Source organism: Anopheles cruzii, chromosome 2 (genome assembly GCF_943734635.1).
Source record: "Anopheles cruzii chromosome 2, idAnoCruzAS_RS32_06, whole genome shotgun sequence".
Lineage (NCBI taxonomy): Eukaryota > Metazoa > Arthropoda > Insecta > Diptera > Culicidae > Anopheles > Anopheles cruzii.
In genome coordinates, this window is record NC_069144.1 from 41,405,176 (window position 1) to 41,427,965 (window position 22,790).

A 22,790-nucleotide genomic window follows, 5' to 3' on the forward strand; every position below is an offset into this window, starting at 1 on the left:
TCCACGCACCACCACCACACTATATCATTGGCCTCCCGAGGCCGCCTCAAACTATGATTGCTTGGCACCGTTTTTGCGCGCACTCCAAAATACCAAATTCGATAAAAACGGCACCGCAACGGAAAAGGCACGAAAAGCACGGATTCGGGACAAAATGGCCCGTTGGTCTCTATCGCGCGATGGGTGTGTTCCCCCCTCTCGCTCTCTCTCACTTTCGCAGTCTCGGAACGCGCAACGGAATCTTCGGTTCCACACGGCACGTACTCGATGAGCGTTGAGCCCCCTGTAGCGTTTGATAATGCGTTCCACTCGTGCCGGGCTAAACTCTGTTTCCGCTATTCCGAACCAATATCGTACCGAAAATGCAGCCACCAGAGGCACTGGAAGTTTACCGGAAAATCTCACTGCACAAGAGACGACGCGTTCCGTCAAAAACCGTACTTCGAAATGCTCGAGCTCGACTGGACAACTGCAAATGTGTGTGAGTCACGGCACGGAAAATGGACAAGCCGCCGCACCGAACGCCGTCCGTCTCACTCGCGCCCGTTCGGAGGCCGGTTGCTCCGGCTCCCTTGCACTTCCAGGCAGAGGGCACCGGAGGGATATTGTGGTTTGTACCCTAAATCGACGGTTAGCCGCCAGCAAGCGATGGGATATTTTTGTGAGCCGCCGCATGAAGCGATGGCGATCAACTGTGGTAAACTCATTGAAGGGCGGCTGACAGTTGGTTTGATTTGACCGTTGCGGGTGGCTACAATGGGAAAAATTAAATAACGCTTGTTTGCACAACCAGTTAATTTGTACGTCGCTTGGACAGTATTTATTAGATTTCCTTTAATTTTAAGGTAAATATGATCGAAATTATTTGTCTTCATTTGCGTGATCGATCAATTCGATTCCCTGTGTAAAAGATGATATTTAACTAATGAAATGTTAATAATATAGAAAATGAAATCGTTTCAGTTTCCCCAGCACGGTGGTAGTGTGTGAAAGTGATATAGTTTATTTTTCCCTTTTCTTGAAAGTGCAAGTAAAACAAAGGGCAAAAATTTGAAACGTGTAGCCCGGGCACGGCCAGAACACGGGTTCGTACGTTCCGGAAATGGAGAACATTTATTTATGTTCCTCCGAGCGCAGAGGGTCAACTCTTTCGGGCCAGCGCCTGTCGAAGGCAATAAAAAGCCTTTTTCGGTCGAAGCGACGGACGGCAAATGTTTCACCGGCCGGTCGGTCGGCTTTAGTGGGGAGGCGTATGTTGCACTCAGTTGCACTCAGTCGGTACGACGATTTTAATATGCGACCATATCGCTGCGCCTGCTGCGCCGTGAAACCGAGAAAAGTAAGGAAGCAAAGAAGGAACCCAATTATTTATTGTTTCAGTAAGATCGTGAAGACAAGGGACCACCACCGCAAGAAGGCCAAAAAAAGCCGGGAAAATCGTTTTCCTTTGTCGCGCACCCAAAGATACGGCTTTCGATTGAGCGGAACAGTGGAACGCGCATGATAACGCGCTGTCGATGCCCACACGGAACCGATTCCACCGAAGACCAATTGGATCACAGTGCAAGAAAATAAACACTCCACCGAACCGAACGCGGGAACCCCAGATGGAGGAGTAAAGAAAATAATCAAAATCTCGTGCGGCCAGCGGATTCGGCGAGCCGCGTTGGCCGATCAGGCGTTGTCGGCACTTCTTCTCCGTCGGGACGTGTCGAATCCGAATGAACGAATTTCCGATGCACTTTCGTTGCAAAATGGCCAAATCGGAACCCCTCGACGAAGGAAGGATCCCAAGAGCTCCGATCGTCCCTCGGTGGATCTCAGGACCAGGTCCCCTGGAGGGTTGCAAAATGAAACTGAAGCAAAAGTAAGGAACAATGTTTAACACTTTTTTTAGCTGACGGTTCACAAAATGGTGGGCAATAAAATGCAGTGCTGCTGACCGCCAACGAAGCTCACATGTGCGCTGGAACATTTTGGAACCCGTGCGGGACCATGTCTGGCGACCCCGAACTTGGTTCGATCGAGAGGCTGTACATTTTCTGTACATCAATCCACACGCCAGCGTGTTCTGGAGTCACCATTCCAGCCGGCGGTACGAGGAGCAGGAAAATGCTGCTTGAAGGTGAGCTGTGAGATGATCGCTAGCCGAACACTAATGAGCCTCTAGAGCACTAAAGGTCCGTGCACAGTATCTACGGTTTCCACTCCAGGCCAGGCCAGGCCAGCCGACCGATCTTCCTGTGGTCCTGCGGGCGCAGAAGACGCACCAGAGCCGCAGAGGTTATGACTCGGCTTGATCCAGAGGTTTGGCTATAACGTAAATATTTACATCCATCGCAGCCAGAGCCAGTTCAATAATTCATATCCCGTGGATGCATTTTTGTTCCATGAGTGAAGACATGTTGGGCCGTCGGCCCACACATCCCAGCATGATGGGCCAGGATCGCATCCCTTTATCGGGTTCGGGTGCACCTTCCCAGCGGGCCCAGTGTGAACCATCACTTGAGGATCACTGCGTGGCTCTGTGTCTTCGGGCCAGCCAATCTGCCAAATTCTCCCCTTTGCGTGTAAAACACACGCAACAATGTAAACAATGCAACGAATGCAACGCAGTGCACCGAACGGGGCCGGGCACGAACATGAAGCAAAACACATGTTCCGGCGGGCTCGGGGTTTTGAGGTTTTCTGGGTTTTTTGGCGGCAACAGGAAGCCCGTAACGGCTTGATCATGTTTTATGGCCGATCGGAACGGCGAGGCCGTGAGGGCCGTGTGGCCCAAGAACCTGACGGCTTGCGCTGACAGTCCACAACCGGCCCTTGGTGTTCTTTTTTCGACAACGATTTTAAGGCTTTTTAGGGAATCCAATTTTATTGATCACCGTTCAAGTTTCACAATGCTCGTATGCCGCTAGCGGCACGGCATCTCGACCGCCGCAACTGATCTTGAAGAAATTAGAGCCGAAAGGCTTACTCAACCGTTGGGATTGAGTTGCAACAGTTCCAATTCGAATTCAAACGCCAAAGGGCAAACTTTTCTGTGGAATTTCTGCCAGCTTGTACCACCGTCCTTTTTTTTTACTGCTCATTACTAGTCGCTAATGGTTGTTTATTGTAGGGTACTTGAAACCTGGCCCCGAGCAAAAAACAAAAACACGATGGTCTGCGCAAATTGACCACCCATTCGTTCGGAGGGACGCGTCCTCTCGAGCACGACGCCGACGCGGTTGGTCGGCGACAGCAAGTGGCCAGTTGGTGGCCACGCCAGCCGGTCCACGTGCACCGACGGGGCCGAACCGACGGAATGAAAACAAAGATCGATTACATGTCACGGGACAGACCGGCCGAGTCCTTCCGCTGAGTGGAAGAGCCTGACTGCTTACGGGTTCCGTGGGTTGTATGTGACAAATTGACGCCGCCGCCGGGCCACCAACCGAGTAGCGCCATGTCGGCAGCCCAGGATGACAAACGATGGCGCCTCGAGGACATGTGGCCGGCCGTTCCAGAACATACGGAACCCGATAACTGTACGACAGAAGGGCTATTTAGCCTGGAACATGACAGTTATTGCTGTTTGGATCGTCCGACCGACTCGAGTTCAATTGTTAACGATTGGAGGACTGTGGGAGCCAAGCCCTCTGTGTTGGGAAAGAAGCCGGCCCGTGCGCCACTCGGAACCCCGTGATTGATGCGGCTGGCTACCGTGAAGCAACCGCGGTGAGAGAAATCGATTACCCACCTAAAAATACATATAAAAACGGGGAAAATCAATCCCCCGTCGCGGCCAGATCGCGGTCTGGCATGTCCTAAGATCAGTGGAGAAAAAACACTCACACACCCGTTCACGTGGCGCCTCTTTTCCGTGGCGTGAAAGGCGTGAGCTGTGAACAAATAAATAACGCCCCGAACGCCAGCCAGCCAGCCAGCGATCCGTTTCGATTAGGCGGTGATCCGATCGGCACCGAGATCGTCTGCTGTGTTAAAAAGCGGGAAGCCAAAACACGGTGCGGCACACGGACCTTTTAGTTGCGGTGTCCTGGGCCACCGCAAGATGAAACATCAGACGATTTTCCGTTCCATTTCGACTGCGCCAAATGGTGCCGCGGGAACTCGCGCGGCCCACGACGGCGCACATGTGAGAATATTGACGGCCGCGGACCGGCGGACCGGCTCCTTTAATGTCGGGCCGCCAGAAGAGCTCATCGTTTGACAGCCACACCAAAAGCGGATCGCCTTTCGATCGGAACACACATAGCCGCTGCTGTGACAGTGACGCGACCGGGAAAATGTGTACGTGTGTTCCGTAATGTTACGTCGCCGCTACCGCCACCAAAAACCGAGGCCAGGATCGATGTCGGACCACCCAGATGGTGACCCAGAGGGGTGTTGTCGAAATCGCCACATACCGGTGCCGTGGCTGACGAGTTCGAAATTAGCAAGCCGATCCCGGCACTCTCCAGAATGTCGGCCACATGAAGCTCGAATTGGATCGGGGCACCCAACCCCAAAAAAAAAGAAAACCTCGATCTCGCTTCGATCGAAGCTAACGTTCGATCGTTATGAGGTTTTTTGGATCGATCGAAAAATAGAAATCGCGCGCACCCGGACCGGGCCCCGGGTACCAACTGCCCGCCACAGGAAGCGACACGTCCGAGATCCGACACTGACGTGGCAGCATAAATTTTTCACTGCCGCCGGTCGGGTGCCGCCGGTCGGGTGCCGCTGCTGGATCCTTCGGTTCGGTGTGGCCCTGGCCCGACCCACAGGAGATTAACTCTCCTCGCCGGGGTGGGCCCACCCGTCCACTCGATAATCGATCGCTGCCGGTGATGTTGTGCAGACGGCCCCCGCCCGGGTCGGATACACATATATTTTACTGGCCATCCCCCCGGGGGCAGGACTGGTTAATGAAAATGACACCCCTTGGAAAACAATGGCTCCGCAGCCTGGCGGTAGTGGCCCTGGCCGCTCGCATCCTTGAGAACTAATTTTATCGATGGCATCGCACCGGAAGTTCGACGGGCACAGCAAATTTTTTTGGACTCGCAATTAGTAACATCCGAAGCGGGGGTTTGGATGAATGTTTTCCCGTTCACTTAATCGCTTGATGAAAAGTCGGGTCTGCTTCAAATTGACCACCATTATGTTGGCCTTGCCGGACCGGTCTATATTTAGCCGCCGCTGCCGGCCCTTCGGTTTCCAGTTTCCGACCGACCCTGGGGCGGCCGGCCACCATCTTTGGGGTGACGCGGCTCCAAAGCAGCCTCGACCGACGTTTCACTCGCCACAATCGGTCCCGGAGCCGGGCCGGGACGCTAAACGTCGGCGTGGCGCAGCACCGTTTTCCGACAGCCACAGCCGACGGAACGACTTTTCCTTTACGGTCGCGTTCCCGGGAAAACGGGCCGGCCCCGCCACCCCGGTGCGCCCGACCGGCCCGGAACGGACTTTGTTTACGTTTTCCGGGCGAACGGGCGTTCGGCGTAAATAATGCTTATAATTAGTACTGGATGTAAACAATGGCCGCCGGTGGAATTATGACATTTTAATGTTTTTACACTAATTAATTTATAAATCGCGGCTTCGCGACCGTTTCCGAGACGGAGCGGACCGATGCATCGATGCATCGCCCGCCACCGGATGCCACCCGAGCGCTCCTCCGGCACCAGCTCGCGTGTCCACTCTACGATCCTTGAACTCAAGTTTTGATTTGAAAACTAGCGCCAAACGAACCGGATCCGCCCCGGTCGGATCGCGGCGCGCACTGACTACGCAAAATTGGGAAATGGGAGGCGATCATCCTCGAGCAACGAGATCGTCGGCTACGAAAATAGAACCCTCTAGGGCGTTGAGGTCGTTGCGTGGTTGGAGGTAGAAAAGAAAATTCCGGAGCGAACCACATCAATGGCCGGGCATCGATTGGATCTCCGGCAATAATCATTCAACACACCCCGAGGCCTCTTCCGAATGAGGTTCTAATTGCTAACCCGGCATCCGAACGCCCTGTGGCCCCCCCAAAAAGGTTTGAGCAAATCGGATTTTAATGGCCGAACAGTTAACACGGAATTTGAAGCGATTCCGGCGGGGAAAATCGAATCGGTTCGGCTCTGGTTTTCAGTTTCCTTCGCACCTTGGCAGCCCATCACGAGGTGCTAATAATCTGGCGCGTTCTGCTCCTTGAATTTTCCTCCCGACTCGGTTCGGCCCTTTACATCGTCGGGTGCAACTGCTCGTGCCATTGGGTTTCCACCCTCTGGAGCGGAAGGGAATCAGATCAAAGGCTGGCTGGCTTTCGGATCGGCGGCAGGTTTTTCCACCCTGCACCGCGATGATGATTTATTTTCCATTTGTGGTTCGATTTTTCCCCACCATAAGCGAGTGTGATTTGGATCCAGCCAGCAGCAGCAGTCATCAACAAGTCAAACTTGAAAGGTGATGAAAGCGAAACACCGCTCTCGGGGTTGTTCCGGATCTTGGACGACGACGACGACGGGCTGCAGTTTAGTCGACGTCCGTCAGCCGGAAATCGGGTTCAGCGCTTTGAGGGAAAACCCTGCAGGCTATGCTTTGATCGATCGACGCGATTGATCTATTTATGAATCCGGCCCTGCACTTTGTAGCGTTATTTTTGTCTTGTTCGGACTCGCCAGGCAATAGTTTTCGTTGTTAAAAAGTGTGCGGTATTTGGATTTAGATGCGAAATCTGTTACACACTCGTTTTCGGAGAAGGTCCTCTGGTGTTGGGGTCACACCTTCCGAAAAGGAATACCCCGGGTCCTTCGCCGGGGTTTTATGAGATGGCAAAGCCCATTCAGCTGGCAGTAAAGTTTTGTTAGCCATTAACAATGAAAATAAGCTCATCCCATTTATTAGCCGACCGTGGCTTGGAGCTGGAGGGTCATGGTCGAGGCCGAATAAAACCTCCGTTCATAAACCTCGGCCTAAACATCCTCCCGGGTCGCGTCGCGCGATAGTTTATCCTTTCCCGGGACGCTTTCCCAACAAAACATTGGCCGATCAGGCGGAGGATGGTCAGTTCCTCCGATGATAAACATAACCGGGTCCGGCCACCAACACCAGCACAGCCGTGCGACCTACCCCGTGTTCCAGGCTGCCGGTATGGCCTATGTTTTGAAACTTTACCAATACGCGGCCAGCACGCAGTTTAGTTGTTTACAAACACTAGCAGTTTTAGCATTGTATTTGGCGCCGGTTCGACGAGTTGAGGTTCACCCCATTCGCTCACCCCTAATACCGGGATTCCGAGACAGGCTTCGGGCGGCGGTCACGGCCTTCCCGGATGGGCCGGGAGGGGGGGCTTGGCCCGGTGGCCACTTAAGGAAGTTCCTTTGCGCGTGGTCACAAACAAACAATAACACCAAAGCACCGGCACACACACACACCAGTCCGTCGTCGTCCGGGACCGGGTCAAAACCCGGTGCCCGGCCACCGGCCGCCCTGGAGATTGTATAACGATTTTATATAAACAATTTATATTTTGTTATAAATTATAAAGCACTGTTTATCAAATAGAGGAAGGCCCCTGGCCGGCTCCGGTCCCCGGTCCACGGTCGCTTATGTTTCCGTGATTCGGCGGCTCTGGGCGAGTCTGGAGCGGTGCGCCAGCCCCGGAGAGTGTGGCCACTTTGGCGGTTGAGGTTGCGCTTTCGCTATCATAAACATTTACAACCAATGAAGATATACAACATATTTTAGTGAATGGAGATCCGCGCCGTGTACCGCCGCGATGTGTGTGATTATCTTTCGCGGACCAGAGGACGAGTCGTCCGGGGCGGGGGGAGAGGCCACCGGTGGCCCGATGACGATGAAGATGTTGATTATTCCGGGCCTGACCGGGGCAGCCGGGACGGCGCCTAATGCAGATCTTGACCTTTTCGCCGGGCCTGGTCACGCGACCTGGTCCGGAATCCGGTCAATCCGATGCCGATGTAGTAATGGAGGATATTTGGAATATTTGTTTCTTGTTTCCTCCCTCTCTCTCTCCCCCGTGTGTGAGTGTGTTTATGGGTGGTGTGCAGAGTTTGATAAACTTTAGCCGGTGAATGAGACAGCATCGCTCTCCAGCCCCCAGGTCCAGGACCGACGATCGGTATCGGTTGGACTGCGTTTGTTTACTAGGAAGGTTGGCGAAAGAAATAGTAACTTGGCTTTTTAGCGTACACACTCCGGCGGTATTTATGTTGCCACATCGCGTGAAGAATGGGTCATTCAAGTAACGTGCTGAGGAGGCCTTACGGTCCTTATGAATGGGCAGGACTCGGACGGTGCGCGGCCCACCATTTACGGGGGGATTTAGGAAAAAGTCGTCTTTCTCTTAATTATTCGTAATGGATTCAAAGGAAAAATTCTTGTTTGTCAATTTGAACTATTTATTTGTTTTGTTTATTTTCTTTTTTAGACTCAAGCCTGATTAAAACCTTACACATACAGCTTGGAACTGATTTGGGAATTATTCTGGATCAGCAAAACGACTTTGGCTACAGTTTCATCGAGCGGTTTTTGGTGCCAAATCAACGCCATCATGCTAATGGCGACTCACGACACAAACTGCTGACGCTGTTCGATCGGAACCATTGAAAGGCGGAATTATTCGATTGTAAACAAACGAAAGTATGCTGAGCGCGCGGTCCCACCATATTTGCTGCGCGATGCTAATAAACCTCCGGAATGTCGAAAGTGGTCGCTCCGTTCAATCGTCGCCCCCCCGAGCGACCGGCGGATACAAATTGATCCTTTTTGCTTGAAAAATCGCTCCATCGATCGGGGGCCCGGTGCTTCTCGGGGACGATCTTCATTTTGAGCTGCTGGGTGGCCCGGGTGGGGGACGCGCAAAAAAAAGACCTCGACGATGGACGAACCAGCGTTCCGTCCGCCATTGGTTGGCTGGTGCGCGGATCCCCGTTTCGGTGCTGATTGATTTGGCTTCCTGCCCCGAGCCGTCTTGGCCTCCTTTGCGCTCATTTGAACGATCATTTTCGTTCCTCACTCGAGGGGCGAACGAGGGAAACTTTTAACCCTCGGACTTCGGACATTAAAAGTCGGTCGTTTCGCTGTTAGCTCCGCCTTTTTCCGTCTCGGAGATGCTGTTGGATTCGGCGCAGTTATGTCCGCACCGCGCATTTTCAACGCATCTTCGCTTCTTGGGTATCTTGTCTTGTCTTGTCTTGGGACCGTGACTTAATCCACCCGGTGGCCGTGTGTGTGTGCGCTCTCCGTGGAACGTAAAATGCGTGTGTGGGTGTTCGGATCGGAACGGGTGGCCGTGGCCTAAGTTAAACGGGTTTTATGGTCAATAATGTGAGTTATTGTTATTCAATGTGCTTCATTTCACGCCATCCTTGGGAGGCACATGAGGCGTTTTTATGGCGAATAAAACTAAAACAATAAAAAAGGGTGCAATAATAAAAGCAAGAAACTGTGCGAAAGAAAGACCCATTAAACCCATTTTACTGTCCCAAGAATGCTCTGGTCCCGCTCTGGTCAATGTTCAGCCTTTCGGGCGATCTGTGGGCGCTAATGAAGACGTTGAGCCCGCGACCGTCTTGGCGGTTGGTGCGATATGATCAATCATCAACTATTCTTCTCAGGAAGGAACCGCTTGCCGTTCCCGCGTTCTCTACGGCAGCCATTAGCGCTGGCCATTTGTCTTCGGGCCGGCTAGGCGCAGGAGCTCCCAAAGAAAAATTCAATACCTTTCCCCGTGGCCATCGGTTCGAGGTCACACCGCGAAAACTTGTGCTCTCGATCGCGCATCAGCATCCAAAACGATTTTGTCTGCGAAGCAGAAAGTCAGAGTCGTAAGTACCAATGGCGCGTCCCGAATGTGGCGAATGGGAATGGCCCCCTTTGCGGCCCCTTTAACCCTTCGAGGGGAACCCGTTTTATTCACACCTAGCCGACCGGCGTTTCATCCAAAATTGAGTTGCCGAAACATCATCATTCGATGAAATTAAATTGCGATAATTAAATATTTTAAAGGCACAATATTGAAATGGGTAAAGTATACGGAAACGGACATTATTTATAAGTCAAGCTTGGTGTAATATCTCCAGATTTCCTAATGGGTTCTACTACGACTACCGACGACTTTTTTAAGTTTGAGGTACGATTTAATCAATGCACTATTAGACGTTCAATTAGAACCGTCGGATTCAATTTGTCCTTTAAATATAAGATTCAGTGTTGCGGTTGAGTCTAGAAAGTATCAATTAAAAAAGGCTTCTTGAATTTTCCACATTTCGAATTTATATAAACGCTACACGTTGGTGGTTTGTTCAGCTAGCAGTATCTTTTGGATCGTTTCCTCGAATAGGATCCTTTGGGCCATTTCTTTTGAGCGATTTGATTTTGTTATCCAGATCATGGTGCAAGTTGGAGTATCTGGCCAAATTCGTGACTTCATCTATTTAATCATTTATTTATTATTTAATCAACGAACGTTTAGCCTAATTACTCAGCCTAAAGCTGGTTTACAACTCTAATACCTGACCTCTAGTAAAACATGATAATAGGCATAATTCAAAATTTTAAGGAGCTCAAAGACACTTATGGAAATATTGTTGCCCAGATATTTTACAATTAAGGGATCACTTAGTCCAGTGCTAGACATTATCGCTCTACCTGACAGCAAAAGTTGTACAGGGTGTCCAAACAAGTCTTCTTTTTTTCATTTTGTTATAAAACAAAAACGGCTGAATATTTTTCGATGCTTAAACATTTATTTGAAAGGTAGATTCTTAGAATTTATGTATAAAATAAAGTTTTGGTTGTAGAAAATTGGAAAATATTAAAAATTTATGTCCAAAGTGGTAGGTCGTCAAATCATCCGTCAAAAGCACATTTCATTGGAGCTAATTTTCACCTCGGTAGCATGTTAATAAGCAGTATTGTGGATTGGAAAAGCCACATATCGTGCAAGAGAAGCCAATGCACCCACAACGAGTTATTGTTTGGTGCGGATTTTGGCTGATTGGTTTTTCGGCGAAATTGAAGCTGAGAACTTGGACGGCATTTGGTTTCAACAGGACGGCGCTACGTGCCATACATCGACAGTCACAATCGATATTCATGTTACACGAACAAACGAGTAACTATTGACGACCTCAAGTTCCAAATTCAAGTTGCTATTGCCGAAATAAGACCAGATACAATCGAAAATGTACTCAAAAATAGGTCGACCGAATGGGCTACTGCCAAACCAATTGTGGTAGACATTTGACCAAAATTATTTTTCATAAAAAAAATTTAAGAATCAACCTTTCAAATAAATGTTTAAGCATCGAAAAATATTCAGCCGTTTTTGTTTTATAACAAAATGAAAAAAAGAAGACTTGTTTGGACACCCTGTATTAAGGATAGGCGAAATGGAGAGGTGATCGACCATGTCAAAAGGCATGTTAGGCATGTTATCCCGATTATTGACTGGAATAGTATTATTAGTGACTTAAGGTTCCTGTTTTAATTTTAATTTAAAGTTCTCTTTAAAGTTCCCACATGAGAGTGATCTTCAATTCAAGTTAATTTTTTACAGATAACAATTTTTGCAGGTTTAGTAAGTTGCTGCTGAAATAAAACCAAACCACTAAACCATCGCGTGCATCTTCGGGTTAAAAAAACGCGCTGAGCCGAGCGCAGAGGCAACGGAAAATGCGCGCGCGCGCGAGAAAAGATACAACCCGGCACCGTTCTGGAGTGACACAGGGCGAGCAACCGGGACGGACAGTGGGCACATGTGGTGCGCGATGTGTGTGTGTGATCCCACACTTGGACGATGGTCGGATTTTGGCGTCGACTCCGGCGACCATCCCGCGCGCCAGCACCCGGACCGGCGCGGATCCTCCGCGTGTTCGGAAAGGAAAGGACGGTCGGCGGCGACGGACGGAGAACCGATCGCTCCGAGCCCGGGTCCGTTGTTTACATTTCGGGAGGTATTTTGTTTTTTCGAAAGGATTTCTCAAATTAGTCGATCATTACGCTTCGTCAAGTGCGGACAGGGCCTCGGCGGCTTCTCCTCAAGTGCGCTTGCACTATTCTGGTTCCGCGGTCGCTCCGGATCGGACGTCTTCAGAAGGCGCTCTGGTGAAGTGTTACTGTGTACGGATGGACTAGTGTCGCGGCTTCGGTGTATCTTGGATTAATTGGTGAAATCGAGTGAAGTGCAACTAGTGCTGGAAACGATCTGGGGTGATCTTTTGATCGACGAATGGTGAATTGGTGAATTGTGTGGTTGTGCAAAATTGTGACGCCTCGGTTGTGATAACTAGAGAGGGTGTAAAGATGATAAAAACGGAAGAGCACATGGATGTGACGGTGGGTACGATCGGGGATGGGAGCGAGGATCAGGGTCTCCTAGTCGGCGGTCACAACGTTCCGCCGAGCGCCGGCTATCACTATCGGCCCCTCTCGTCGAACATCGTGATGGCCACACCGCACATCATTGAGAATCCGGCCCTTCAGGGGCTGCAGGACGATCGGTCGATGATGAATCATCACTACCATCATTACCATCCGCACGGGACGCACACGATCGCTCACCCGGCAGCATCCCAGCAACATAATTCTCAGCAACATCCCCCGCAGCAGCACCAGCAGCAGCATTTTCGTGAGCACTTCCAGATCCACCAGCACCAGCAACAGTATCATCATCATCATCATCATCATCAGGAGTCTCAGCAACAGCACCAGCAACACCAGCAGATGGACGTGAAGGACGAGATGGATGAGCGCCATTCGCCGTCGATCGCCGCTTACCAGACCGGCGGCGAGCTGAAGCCGGAAGGGGACGGGGTCAAAATACCCTCGATGTACCACCCGTTCGAGAAGCTGTCCTCGTACTACATCAACCACCGATCGCCGTACCTGATCTCGCAGGTGAACGACGATCCGGTGGTGGGCGAGTCGGTCCTGGTGGACGGAGCAGCCCGTGGTCCCGTGGCCAACGGGTACCTGCTGGAAAGCTCCATCAACACCCTGAAACTAACGGCCAGTGGCAGCTCGGAACCTCTCGGTGGCTCGATGATGGGTTACGGGGTGGTTCCCGTGTCCTCGGTGGAGCTCGTCGGAACGATGCAGGAGCGGGCGCGCAGTAACGGTAGCAGCGGCAGTGGAACCATATCCCCAACTTCCTCATCGACGATCGTGACCAATCCTTACACGGTGCTGCAACATCACCACCAGCAGCATTTGCAGCACCACCACCAACACCACCAGCCGCCGACGGGTGAACCGCCACTCTGTGAGGTGGGAAGCGTCGGAAGCTCGTCCGTCGGTGCGGGCCATATAACGGTCAATCCGCTCGCAGGACATTCGGTGTCCAAATCGGTGTCACCGGTGACTCCGCTCGGATCGCCCGGCTCCAGCACGACACCGCCCGTCAGTGGAGGCAGTGCGGGAGGCAGCGTGTGTGGTAATGTCGCCAGCTCGTCCGGTGGTGTCATTGCCCGGAAGGGTAGCATCAGCGCCGGCGCTGGCGGTGGTGGTGGAGAACAGCAGCTGAGCAGCACTACGCCCGAGGGCCAGAAGAAGGCGCACGGGGGCCGACGGCAGGAGAAACCGCAGCTCAGCTACATCAACATGATCGTGATGGCGATCAAGGATTCGCCCCATCGGCGCCGCACGCTCAGCGAAATCTACAAGTATCTGCAGTCGAAGTGAGTCCCGCGGTGGTCCTGGTGGTCCAAATAATCGAGGGCTGTTCAAAAAGTAGTAAGATATCCACGAGCTACGTATGTTCGATTCTCTATTTTTTGGCGTTAGGTTGCTACACATGTCAGTGACTTATGGTGAAAAGTTCAGCCATTTTGAGTAATCGGGCAATTTTTGACAACTTTTTTAGCTGGGACAAGATTTGGCTCATCTTCGATTTTTGTCTCTTTCAAAAAATGGATGGCAAGAAATCTTTATGAAATTTTATGTGAAAAACGAAATTAAGACCGCCAAAGCATTCCAAATGTTGACTGTGGCTTATGGTGAAGCTATTATGACCCAAAGCAGCGCTTATTGGTGGTTCAAAATTGTTTCAGAGGGCGGAGAAGATGTGAATGTCGAAAAGCCAAATTTGGTCGAATGTGAATAGTTTTGCTTACAGTTTTCTTCGATTGCAGGATCGTGGTGGATCCTGCAGGTTATAAACGCAATTTGCCCGAAGCAATCCGTCACAAATGCCCGGATTTGTGGGAAACCCAAAATTGGCTGTCGCACTCCTGCTCACACATCGTGGGTTCTGCGCGAATTTTAGGCCAAAACAACACTCTAAATTAAAAAAAAAACACTCTAATGATGCCTAAGCTACCGTATTCTCTTGATCTGGCTCCCTGTGACTTTTTCTTATTCCAGAAACTGAAAGATGCCGTGAAAGGACGACGCTACGATACGATTTAGGAGATAAAGACGGCATCGCCGATTTGCCAAATCTTGTCCAAGCAAAACTGCTGTCAAAAATTGACCAATTACTCAAAATAGGCGAACTTTTCACCACAAGTCACTGACATGTGTAGCAACCTAACGCCACAAAATCGAAAATCGGATATACGTAGCCCGCGGAAATTCCAATGTCGTGAAACTTTTCGATCAACCCCTTTGATACTTGGTCAGTCGACTCCGAAGCGCAGCATAAGTGTGCCCGATGTGTTTCGGAACCGGCGCACACCGGCCGGGGAGTGACATCATTCCCAGCCACTCGATGGGAGCTCATCCGCGTTGAAAGTTTGCAACGCGAGTGTGTGTGTCTATTTTTGGACGCCTATCATAGAGCATTTCCCACAGATAGATAGAAACGGTCCGGTGCTGGTTCACCGGTGGTGTCCATAGGTTTGTTGGTCCACGGTATCCGGCGGCTTCTGGGTTTAAAGTGAATACAAATTGCACGCCACACGAAAAGCGATTGGGCCATTCCCTCCACGAATCTTGTATGAAGTTCTCAAAGTAAGCCGGTTTAACGGTGTCTTCTGTTCGCCTCTCGTTTCGTTTAGGTACGAGTTCTTCAACGGCGAGTACAACGGCTGGAAGAACTCGGTTCGCCACAATCTCAGCCTGAACGAGTGCTTCAAGAAGCTCCCGAAGGAGTGCGGCAAACCGGGCAAGGGCCACTACTGGACGATCGACTCGTCGGCCGAGTACATGTTCGAGGACGAGGGCAGCCTGCGACGGCGACCGCGCGGATTCCGGCGCAAGCAGCAGCTGAAGGGATACGCCACCGGCAGCGCATTCTACACCGCCGGCAACAGCGGCTACGAGATTGCCGAACTGGCCGGCGGCTACATTGCGACGGCGCAACCCTACGGCGGCTACTCGACCGACTACGCCAACATTCCTCCACCGATGGGCGGTGGTGGCGGTGGCGGTGTAGGAGGTGGCAATGCTGGAGGCGGTGGTCCGGTGGCCCCTCAGGGATCGCTCTACCCGGAGCCGCCATCCTCGACGTCCTCGTCGGTCACCTCCTGGCACTATCCGACTGGCGACGCGCTCGGGCAGTACTCGAAGATCACGCACACGTCCCTCCACGAGACACCGGGGTCGCCGGGCCACGGGGCAGGAGGCCCTCAGGCGGGGGGCACGGTGCTGGAGTACGGAAATTACACGTTCCCTGGGGCGACACCCGCACCATACGGGCTCGACAGTGGTGAGTAAAGTTGCCGGCCGAGAACCGGAAACGGCCGCGTTATGGGGTCCTAAATGGGTCGAAGGCGTGTGTTGTTGATTTGTCGCAAATGCTCGGTTGGAGCGCTTATTTTGTGGAGCCAATTTAAAGTTCAGCTTCTGAAGTTTTGCATATTTTTTGGGCTGACGGCGAGAAGTCAAGAATTAACATGAAATTCTTATTGATTGACACGGCTTATTGAAATATTAAACTTTAATTGTTTTATCAATTTTACGTTGCCTTAGTCCAATCTGTTTAAAACTCAATAGTAGAATCTTCAATTAAAAACTATCGAGGAAAAGTATTAAAGGAAATAGAAAGCGATATTTTATCATAAGGTTTAATAACTCCACTATTTGTCAGTCGATTTTAACAGATGAACATGAAATTCACTCAGAACACAGTATCGTTCAAATGGCCGCCTTCATTAGACACACAAAAAGCGGCCTTTTTTTGGGTATATTTAATTGTATTTGACAACATTTCGGTAAAAGACAACGTAATAGCAGCAACTTCCGCTGTGATGTTAGCTTTCAGTTCTTCAGTGGTCTTCGGTTGGCATAAACCTTACTCTTCAAATAGCCCTACAGAAAGAAGTCAAAAGAAATTCGGCATTAATAAGCACGCACAGTATTCACAATTTACACAGTTGAACGATTATTTTCAATGTACGGCGCTACAATTTCTGCCCGTTGTTTTACCGTAAATTGATCTATGACTAAAACGGCTTGGACTGAAGTTTCAGAATGTGGCCAATTTGTCAAAGTCGACTGACAAATAGCGGAGTTTTAAAACATTTCAATAGTATGGGTCGTGATGGAACACCCTGTACTTTAATTCAAACACAAGACTAACAGTTGCTAGGTAATTAAGTAGTTTACTCTTGTGGTTAGCTTTAATTTGTTTGTTTTAAAAGCGACCCAACAAAATATTTTCTTCACTTGATTGAAACAACACTTGTGTGGGTTTTTAAAGTGAATTTTCCTGAATGGTGAACAGAGAAAGTGAACCTCGGTACATTTTATTGATTGACGCCAGGGACCTGATGGGCCATTAATTACCACTTGAATTTGGTTACCCTTTCGTATTATTCGGGGCGTACGAAAACCCAAGATCTTTACGATCCGTCAGCGCACTTCTTCTTCGAGCAGTTCGAGTGCATCCACCACAAGTCCACCGAAAAACTAAATGTCTTTTGGAGAATAAAAAATCTTCGCCCAAAACTATGAATCGCTACGGTCCGCAGCGCTTCGTCACGATCCCTCCATGATGGGCCACTTGAAAAGTGCACCCGAAGCATGAGGCGCGCGACGATCGTGTCACGTGTGGATCAAGCCACGGGCCGCCGACTTGGAGAATGGAGACGAGAGCGTCCAGCCTCCCCGGGGTTCCTTCTCCTGCGATCGTGGGGGTTACCAACTGTTGAAAGTATCGTTTTAGCAGCGATTATCCGCTTTTGATTTATGGTTCCCCGTAGCCATCGCCGAGAACGCGTGAGCCGTTGGCGCGCATAATCGTGAACAGTGTAGCACACCATTAGCGCGTATGCCGACATACTTGTAGCAGTTTTTTTTTTCATGCCCAGTTTCGGTAATCGATACTTTCCGGAACCTGTGGAGCAGCGCGGCCACGCGCAGGGGGCAAAGTGGGCCTCGGGAATGGAGACAAAATTAGACTCGCGCTGATAGGGAAGTGGGAACAGTTGGTGATCGTTGCGACAACTTGTTGATTGCGTGACGACATTTTTTTGGGCCTCACGTTCAAGGGATTAAATTCGATTATTAAGCTGTCTTTCTGTTCTTCCCGGTCGTCTTTTGTAGGACTAAAAATGGCATCCCTCGGGCAGATGGCACCACCCGTTTCAACATCCGCGACGGGATCAACCACTCCGGTTTGCACAACGTCGGTTGGGTCTCCGTCGCTCGCATCGCTGGTGATATCGAACCCGGAAGCGGAAGGTCCTGCGGCCACACCTCCGAGCGTTCTGGTCGATGGCGATGGAGACTGCAAAGCGTCGACCGGCGGTTACAACGTGATTGGCGGGGGACTCGTCGGACATTCGATGGTCAGTGCGTCCGGTGCGAGTGGGCAGTTGCATCAGCATAACCTCCACCACCACCACCCGCACCCACACCACCAACATCAGCTGCAGCAACATAACCACCATACGCATCATCATCCTGCGCATCCACACGCACACCACCATCATCACCTGCACGGAAATCATCTGAATCTGGCCACTCCGTACTGATGCTGCGGACAGGTGCGCGTGCGTGTGTGTGCATGCGAAGGAATGCATGTGCATCCGCAACGACGGCCATTTTGGAACGTGTGACCCGGTTTCGACCGAAGGCCAAACAAAATGACAGGACCGATGCGTGACGACATTTCTTTTTTCCGCTTACCTTGTGCAACCTGGATCGATCGATAGTCTGATAGAGAAACTGGAAGAATAGAGTGTAAGATTAGCGCCCCGGTGAGACGTAGTGGAAGTGTTTGCACAATCAAACAATACAAAGCAATAATGTACATTGAGTTCAATAAAATTAGTCTACTGTAAACGCATTTGTGGTGTGTGGAAATGAAACCGAAACTGGAAACTATTCTCAAAAGCAACTTATCGAATTATTCGAACTAATTGGTTGATCTTCTTCCGCATTGTATATTGTAAGTATAGGTAGCTTTATAATGCCCCTCTTAAGGCTTGGTCCTTATTGACGAAAAACTCTCGTGATCTATTTTTACCATTTTCTATAGATCCCAATTTCTTATCACTCAGGAAGTATTGCAATGCGAGAAAAAAGGTGGAAGGATGCATTAGAACTTCCATACAAGGTCTTTGTCAATCTCTAGCTTCAAACGGTTCTTGACAGTAGAGATCTGAATTTAGTGTTTGTCGATACGGAAGCTAATAATAATAGCTAACTAATAATAAATGGTTCCTTTTAAGTCCCGCCAACTACACAGAAGAACTTTCTTGGCCGATCAATTTTTATTATTTCTGTGGATTTATCGACGTTTTCGACAACGTGTCTGCCTGTGCGAGGTGCATCTTTAACACAAAAAATAACTGAACTGAATCGGAGAAACCGAAATTCCATGTAATTAACTGTTACAGTATCGGAACCATAAACACTTTGCACAACGGCCTAGCTTCAATTTTGCTGACTCAATCTCTTTGATGACTTCCATTGTTAACTCACAAATGAATGGAACAAACAACAAACAGTGATAACAATTTTTTTAATTAAGTGGGAAGTGTTACGTTGATAACTAGCATAAACTTGAAATTGTTTGTTTGATCGATACTTCACGAGATATCGATCCATCTCCGATAAAGTAATGGATTACTTTTTAGCCAACCTTATATTCATACTCAAGAAACGCTTCATTGAGTCAATCGATAATTCGAAACGCTTGCAGCGCTTTGCTATATTTCGGGAAAAAGCGCGAAACATTTCAAAAGCTCGACTTGAAGCGTTTTTCACAGCTGAAACGTTTCACGAAGCTTGTGCGTCATAGTATTTTTCGTTCGTTTGAGAAAGGATTCAAAATTTACGTTTATTTTTCCGTTGTCGGTTCCGAAAAGCGAATGTTTCGTGAGTCGAGCTGTCAATGTGCGTGAAAACTTTGTCACCGTGACTTTTGACATTGACTGGTCAATATTTTCATCATTATCATATTTTTTACTACCGATGCACGCGTCGATGATGGTGATTAGTTAACCTAATTGCACATTCCAACACTCGGTGTCCTATCATTGAGGCATTTTCCACGGAGTTTCCCAGCTTAGCACCACCAAATGATGCTGCTTCATCCTCGTGAGACGTGACCGGGACAGGAAGCCGATGCGTGGCGGAGCCGGAACGAAAGGATGAGCGATAATCGATGGGCAGCGAACGTTCTGCGTTGTTGGCCAAACACTGGGATTAGGGACATTCCGGTTTAGAGATTCGGGCCCGGGAGGTTTAACCCGGTCCGGAGAGTTTCTCGATCGGTTCTCGGGCCCAACTCCGCTTAGGTTGCGTGCAGTTTGCACCGTAATCTCTGACCGACGGCCAGTGACCGACGATTGCTGGACGTGATTTTTAACGGGACGGGATAATGAGGCAGAGTACGAATACGATGGCCACTGGCGGGATGGACGAGACAGCAGAAAGCAGGCAAGGGATTAACGCATTGACTTTGCGGTTTTGTCCGCCTCACATCCATGTGGTGGTCTGTGGCCAGGCGAAAAGCGTCCCGATAATGCTCGTGACGCGCTCGCCCGGGTAGCTCGACGCAGGATATTCCCAGGGGTCTTAGAAAGTCGTTAAATGAGTTCGAACGCGAACGCCTGCAAGACTTGTGGCTCAATTCGCTTCGACACCAAACTGTGCAAGAAATCAGTCAGTGAGATCTTCGCAACACTTGAGACCTGCAAGTGATCGCACCACGATCGGGGGCACGTCACTTGATTGGCAGACCCCTCAAAAGCGGTCGTAAGGTGCGTGGAGGGATAAATTTCCGGACCCATTCGCAGCTAAGGGGCTGGTGAGGGCCGATAGTGAACGTTTGGTTCGATTTCCACTTCACAACTCCTCAGCGCGATGATAGGGCCGCGATGAAGGAAGTAATTAATTACATTTTATTTACACGAAACCAGGTGGAAACCTGCTGGGAATGGGTCGAAAGTGAGCAATGCAGCTCGAGCGCAGCAAAGTACGCAAATAACGAAAGTGTGTGCGTTTGAGGGCCGGAGAAACCCATGCTGCGTAAGCGATTGTTTCCTACACCCGTTGGCCCACGATCGAGTAGAGTTTTGCACGTCGAACACAGCCACTCGAATGGTGCCCCGCGTGATCGGTGCATTCCTTTTGGCCCCGTGAGCGTCATCAGGGCATCACTTGGGAGTTTCCACCGTCAGTTTTCCACGCCACAAAACCTTGACCACACACTACACGGACGAAATGAGCAAAATGTAATTATTGTTGGTTGGAGTATCGAGTTTTTAGTCCAAATATTTATCCACCGCGCCGGCCAGCCAGCCAGCCAGCCTGCCAGCCTTCCAGCGGCCGCCTGCGCCGCCACCACGGCGGTAGCAAACAGGTGTATAATTTTCAATTTTATTGTTTTCCCTCCTCGCCTCGCCGTGGTCGGTGGCAGCTATCGCGAATGCCCTCGATCCTTGCAGGATCGTTCTCCGGTCGGTCCCACAGTCCCGTCCCGCAACAATGGCGTGGCGTGTTGGGGAGGCTTTTCCTCACCCGTGCACGCTCCCCGTGCTTGGCCAGTCGCCAGCTGGACCCGCCTGACCACCCGCCCGCGCGCGATAATCATTAAGGAGCGAAAAGAAAACATAACAAACCGTTTTAATTTGAAACATTGCCCTACGTCGCTCCCCCTCCCGCCTGTGGGGTGCTTACGTTTGGTTCGAAAGCAAAACAGAACCAAAAACAAGGGGAACAAAAAAAAACTCACAACACAGCACAAGCAATAGAAGCCGCGTTGTGAAAAACTCGGGCAATGAGTGGGGCCCTATCACCTGTTTCGGCGATGGCACGGGCGGTCCCGGCCATTGTTTACGGGGTTTGATTTTGGATTTACGATTTGTGTCGACAAAGTTTCGCTCGATTGGGGTTCTAGCGGGGTGGGGTCTGCCAAAAAACGATGGGGAACGATGAATGAATTTTGGAGCCCGTTTGGGAAGCGCATTATCAGCTTTATGAAGGGTTCTTTTGTGCTTTTTATGCGTTTGTTCAATCTTTGTTGAGGTATATTACTGATTAACAAATTATTTTATTTTATTTCAGTCGCTCAGAGTTGACTTTTTAAAGTCACTTTCAGAAACTTTCGATGCAATGTAATGATGGCAAAATCTAAAAAAGTTGAAAGGGCATGGTCCTAACTGTACAGAAGACTTTATTATTGAAAACTTCCCAGCCGACGTTCGTTGAATTTCGCAGTGTTGTTGGAAACTTTTGAAGTTTGGTTTTGGACATTACTTTTGGCTGTTTTGACTCATTTCATGTTAGGTAGCTCACTACTGAAATGCCTTTGTTTTGCGAGTACTTTTTAAACGATTCGGAACGTCAACTTGGTTTGCTATTTAACTTATGCTTAATTGGTTATGAAATCACATCCTTTTTCATCTGATATCGGCCAACCATTAGGATGTAAATCTTTGACATTCCTTTTGTGTCCTATGACATTTTTTGGTCACTTCACATCAGTAGAGGGAAAAAATTCCACAAAAAATTTCTTAAGTTTGGGTTTTTCATTAGACGTTTCAAAATAAAAATAAAAATCTTATCAATAAGCTAAAAAAGTTTATTAATATTTTTACCAAACAAAACTGTTTATGATGCGTTGGATATTTTCGAGGGAAACCGACTTATCGTCAGTAAATGATTTAAATACATTAAGACATAATTAACTTACTAATAAATAAATAAATATCAATAAGTTCCTTCCGACTAGCTACAGAGAGTTGTTTGATAATATTTTTATTTAAAACATCAGCATGCAGGTTGCGCAGCCCTTTGTGTCAATAAACAATCAATATGGCTGAAAATCGTTGTGCACCCTTTGGAAACCCGATTTTCCAGTAGCTGATTTTTCATCCCAAAAACAAAAAACCACAGGAAATTCCACACTAATCGCCATGGCACGACAGTCGTGTTTGTGGCGATGTGGGAATGTCAATAAAACCTGTCCGGGAGGTGCATTTTTGGATCTATACTAGGATGATGCACCGCCCGATGCGTCTCGTGCAACGACCGTGAGTGGTTTGAAGTGCATCCTCGAGAAGTCCCTGACTGACAATATTGACTTATTGCATTTGTTGCGCAGCCGTGAGATGCAGCCCCAGTGAAACCGTGACCGTCCTAAGCAAACCGAAATGTTTTGGGTTTTTTTCCCTAACACGAGGAATTTCTTACTGCGATCGCTAACAAGGCGGGATCCTTAATGGCGGCCCGAAAATGGCCGTGAGCTGTTTGGAGCGTATCACATTTCGGGGCCAGCCGTGAACGCAAATATTGAACAACAAATTCGGTCCTCCCGATGACAGGCCGCGCCGATGGGCGACGAATGGGACAACCACGGTTGGCTGAGGTCGGCACCGGGCTGTACCGGGTTTCCCGGGGTCTGA

The 22,790-nt window shown here is 49.6% G+C and overlaps 1 protein-coding gene across 1 annotated transcript in view; it reads left to right on the top strand.

Moving 5' to 3' along the window:
• The first annotated feature begins 12,297 nt into the window (after positions 1–12,297).
• Positions 12,298–22,790, top strand: part of LOC128279078 (forkhead box protein biniou) — a 12,666-nt gene continuing 2,173 nt past the window's right edge. The window contains exons 1-3 of the mRNA XM_053017800.1: positions 12,298–13,670; positions 14,991–15,640; positions 17,479–17,742. Coding sequence (XP_052873760.1) covers positions 12,298–13,670; positions 14,991–15,640; positions 17,479–17,742 — 2,287 coding nt within the window. The remainder of the gene's footprint in view (positions 13,671–14,990; positions 15,641–17,478; positions 17,743–22,790) is intronic.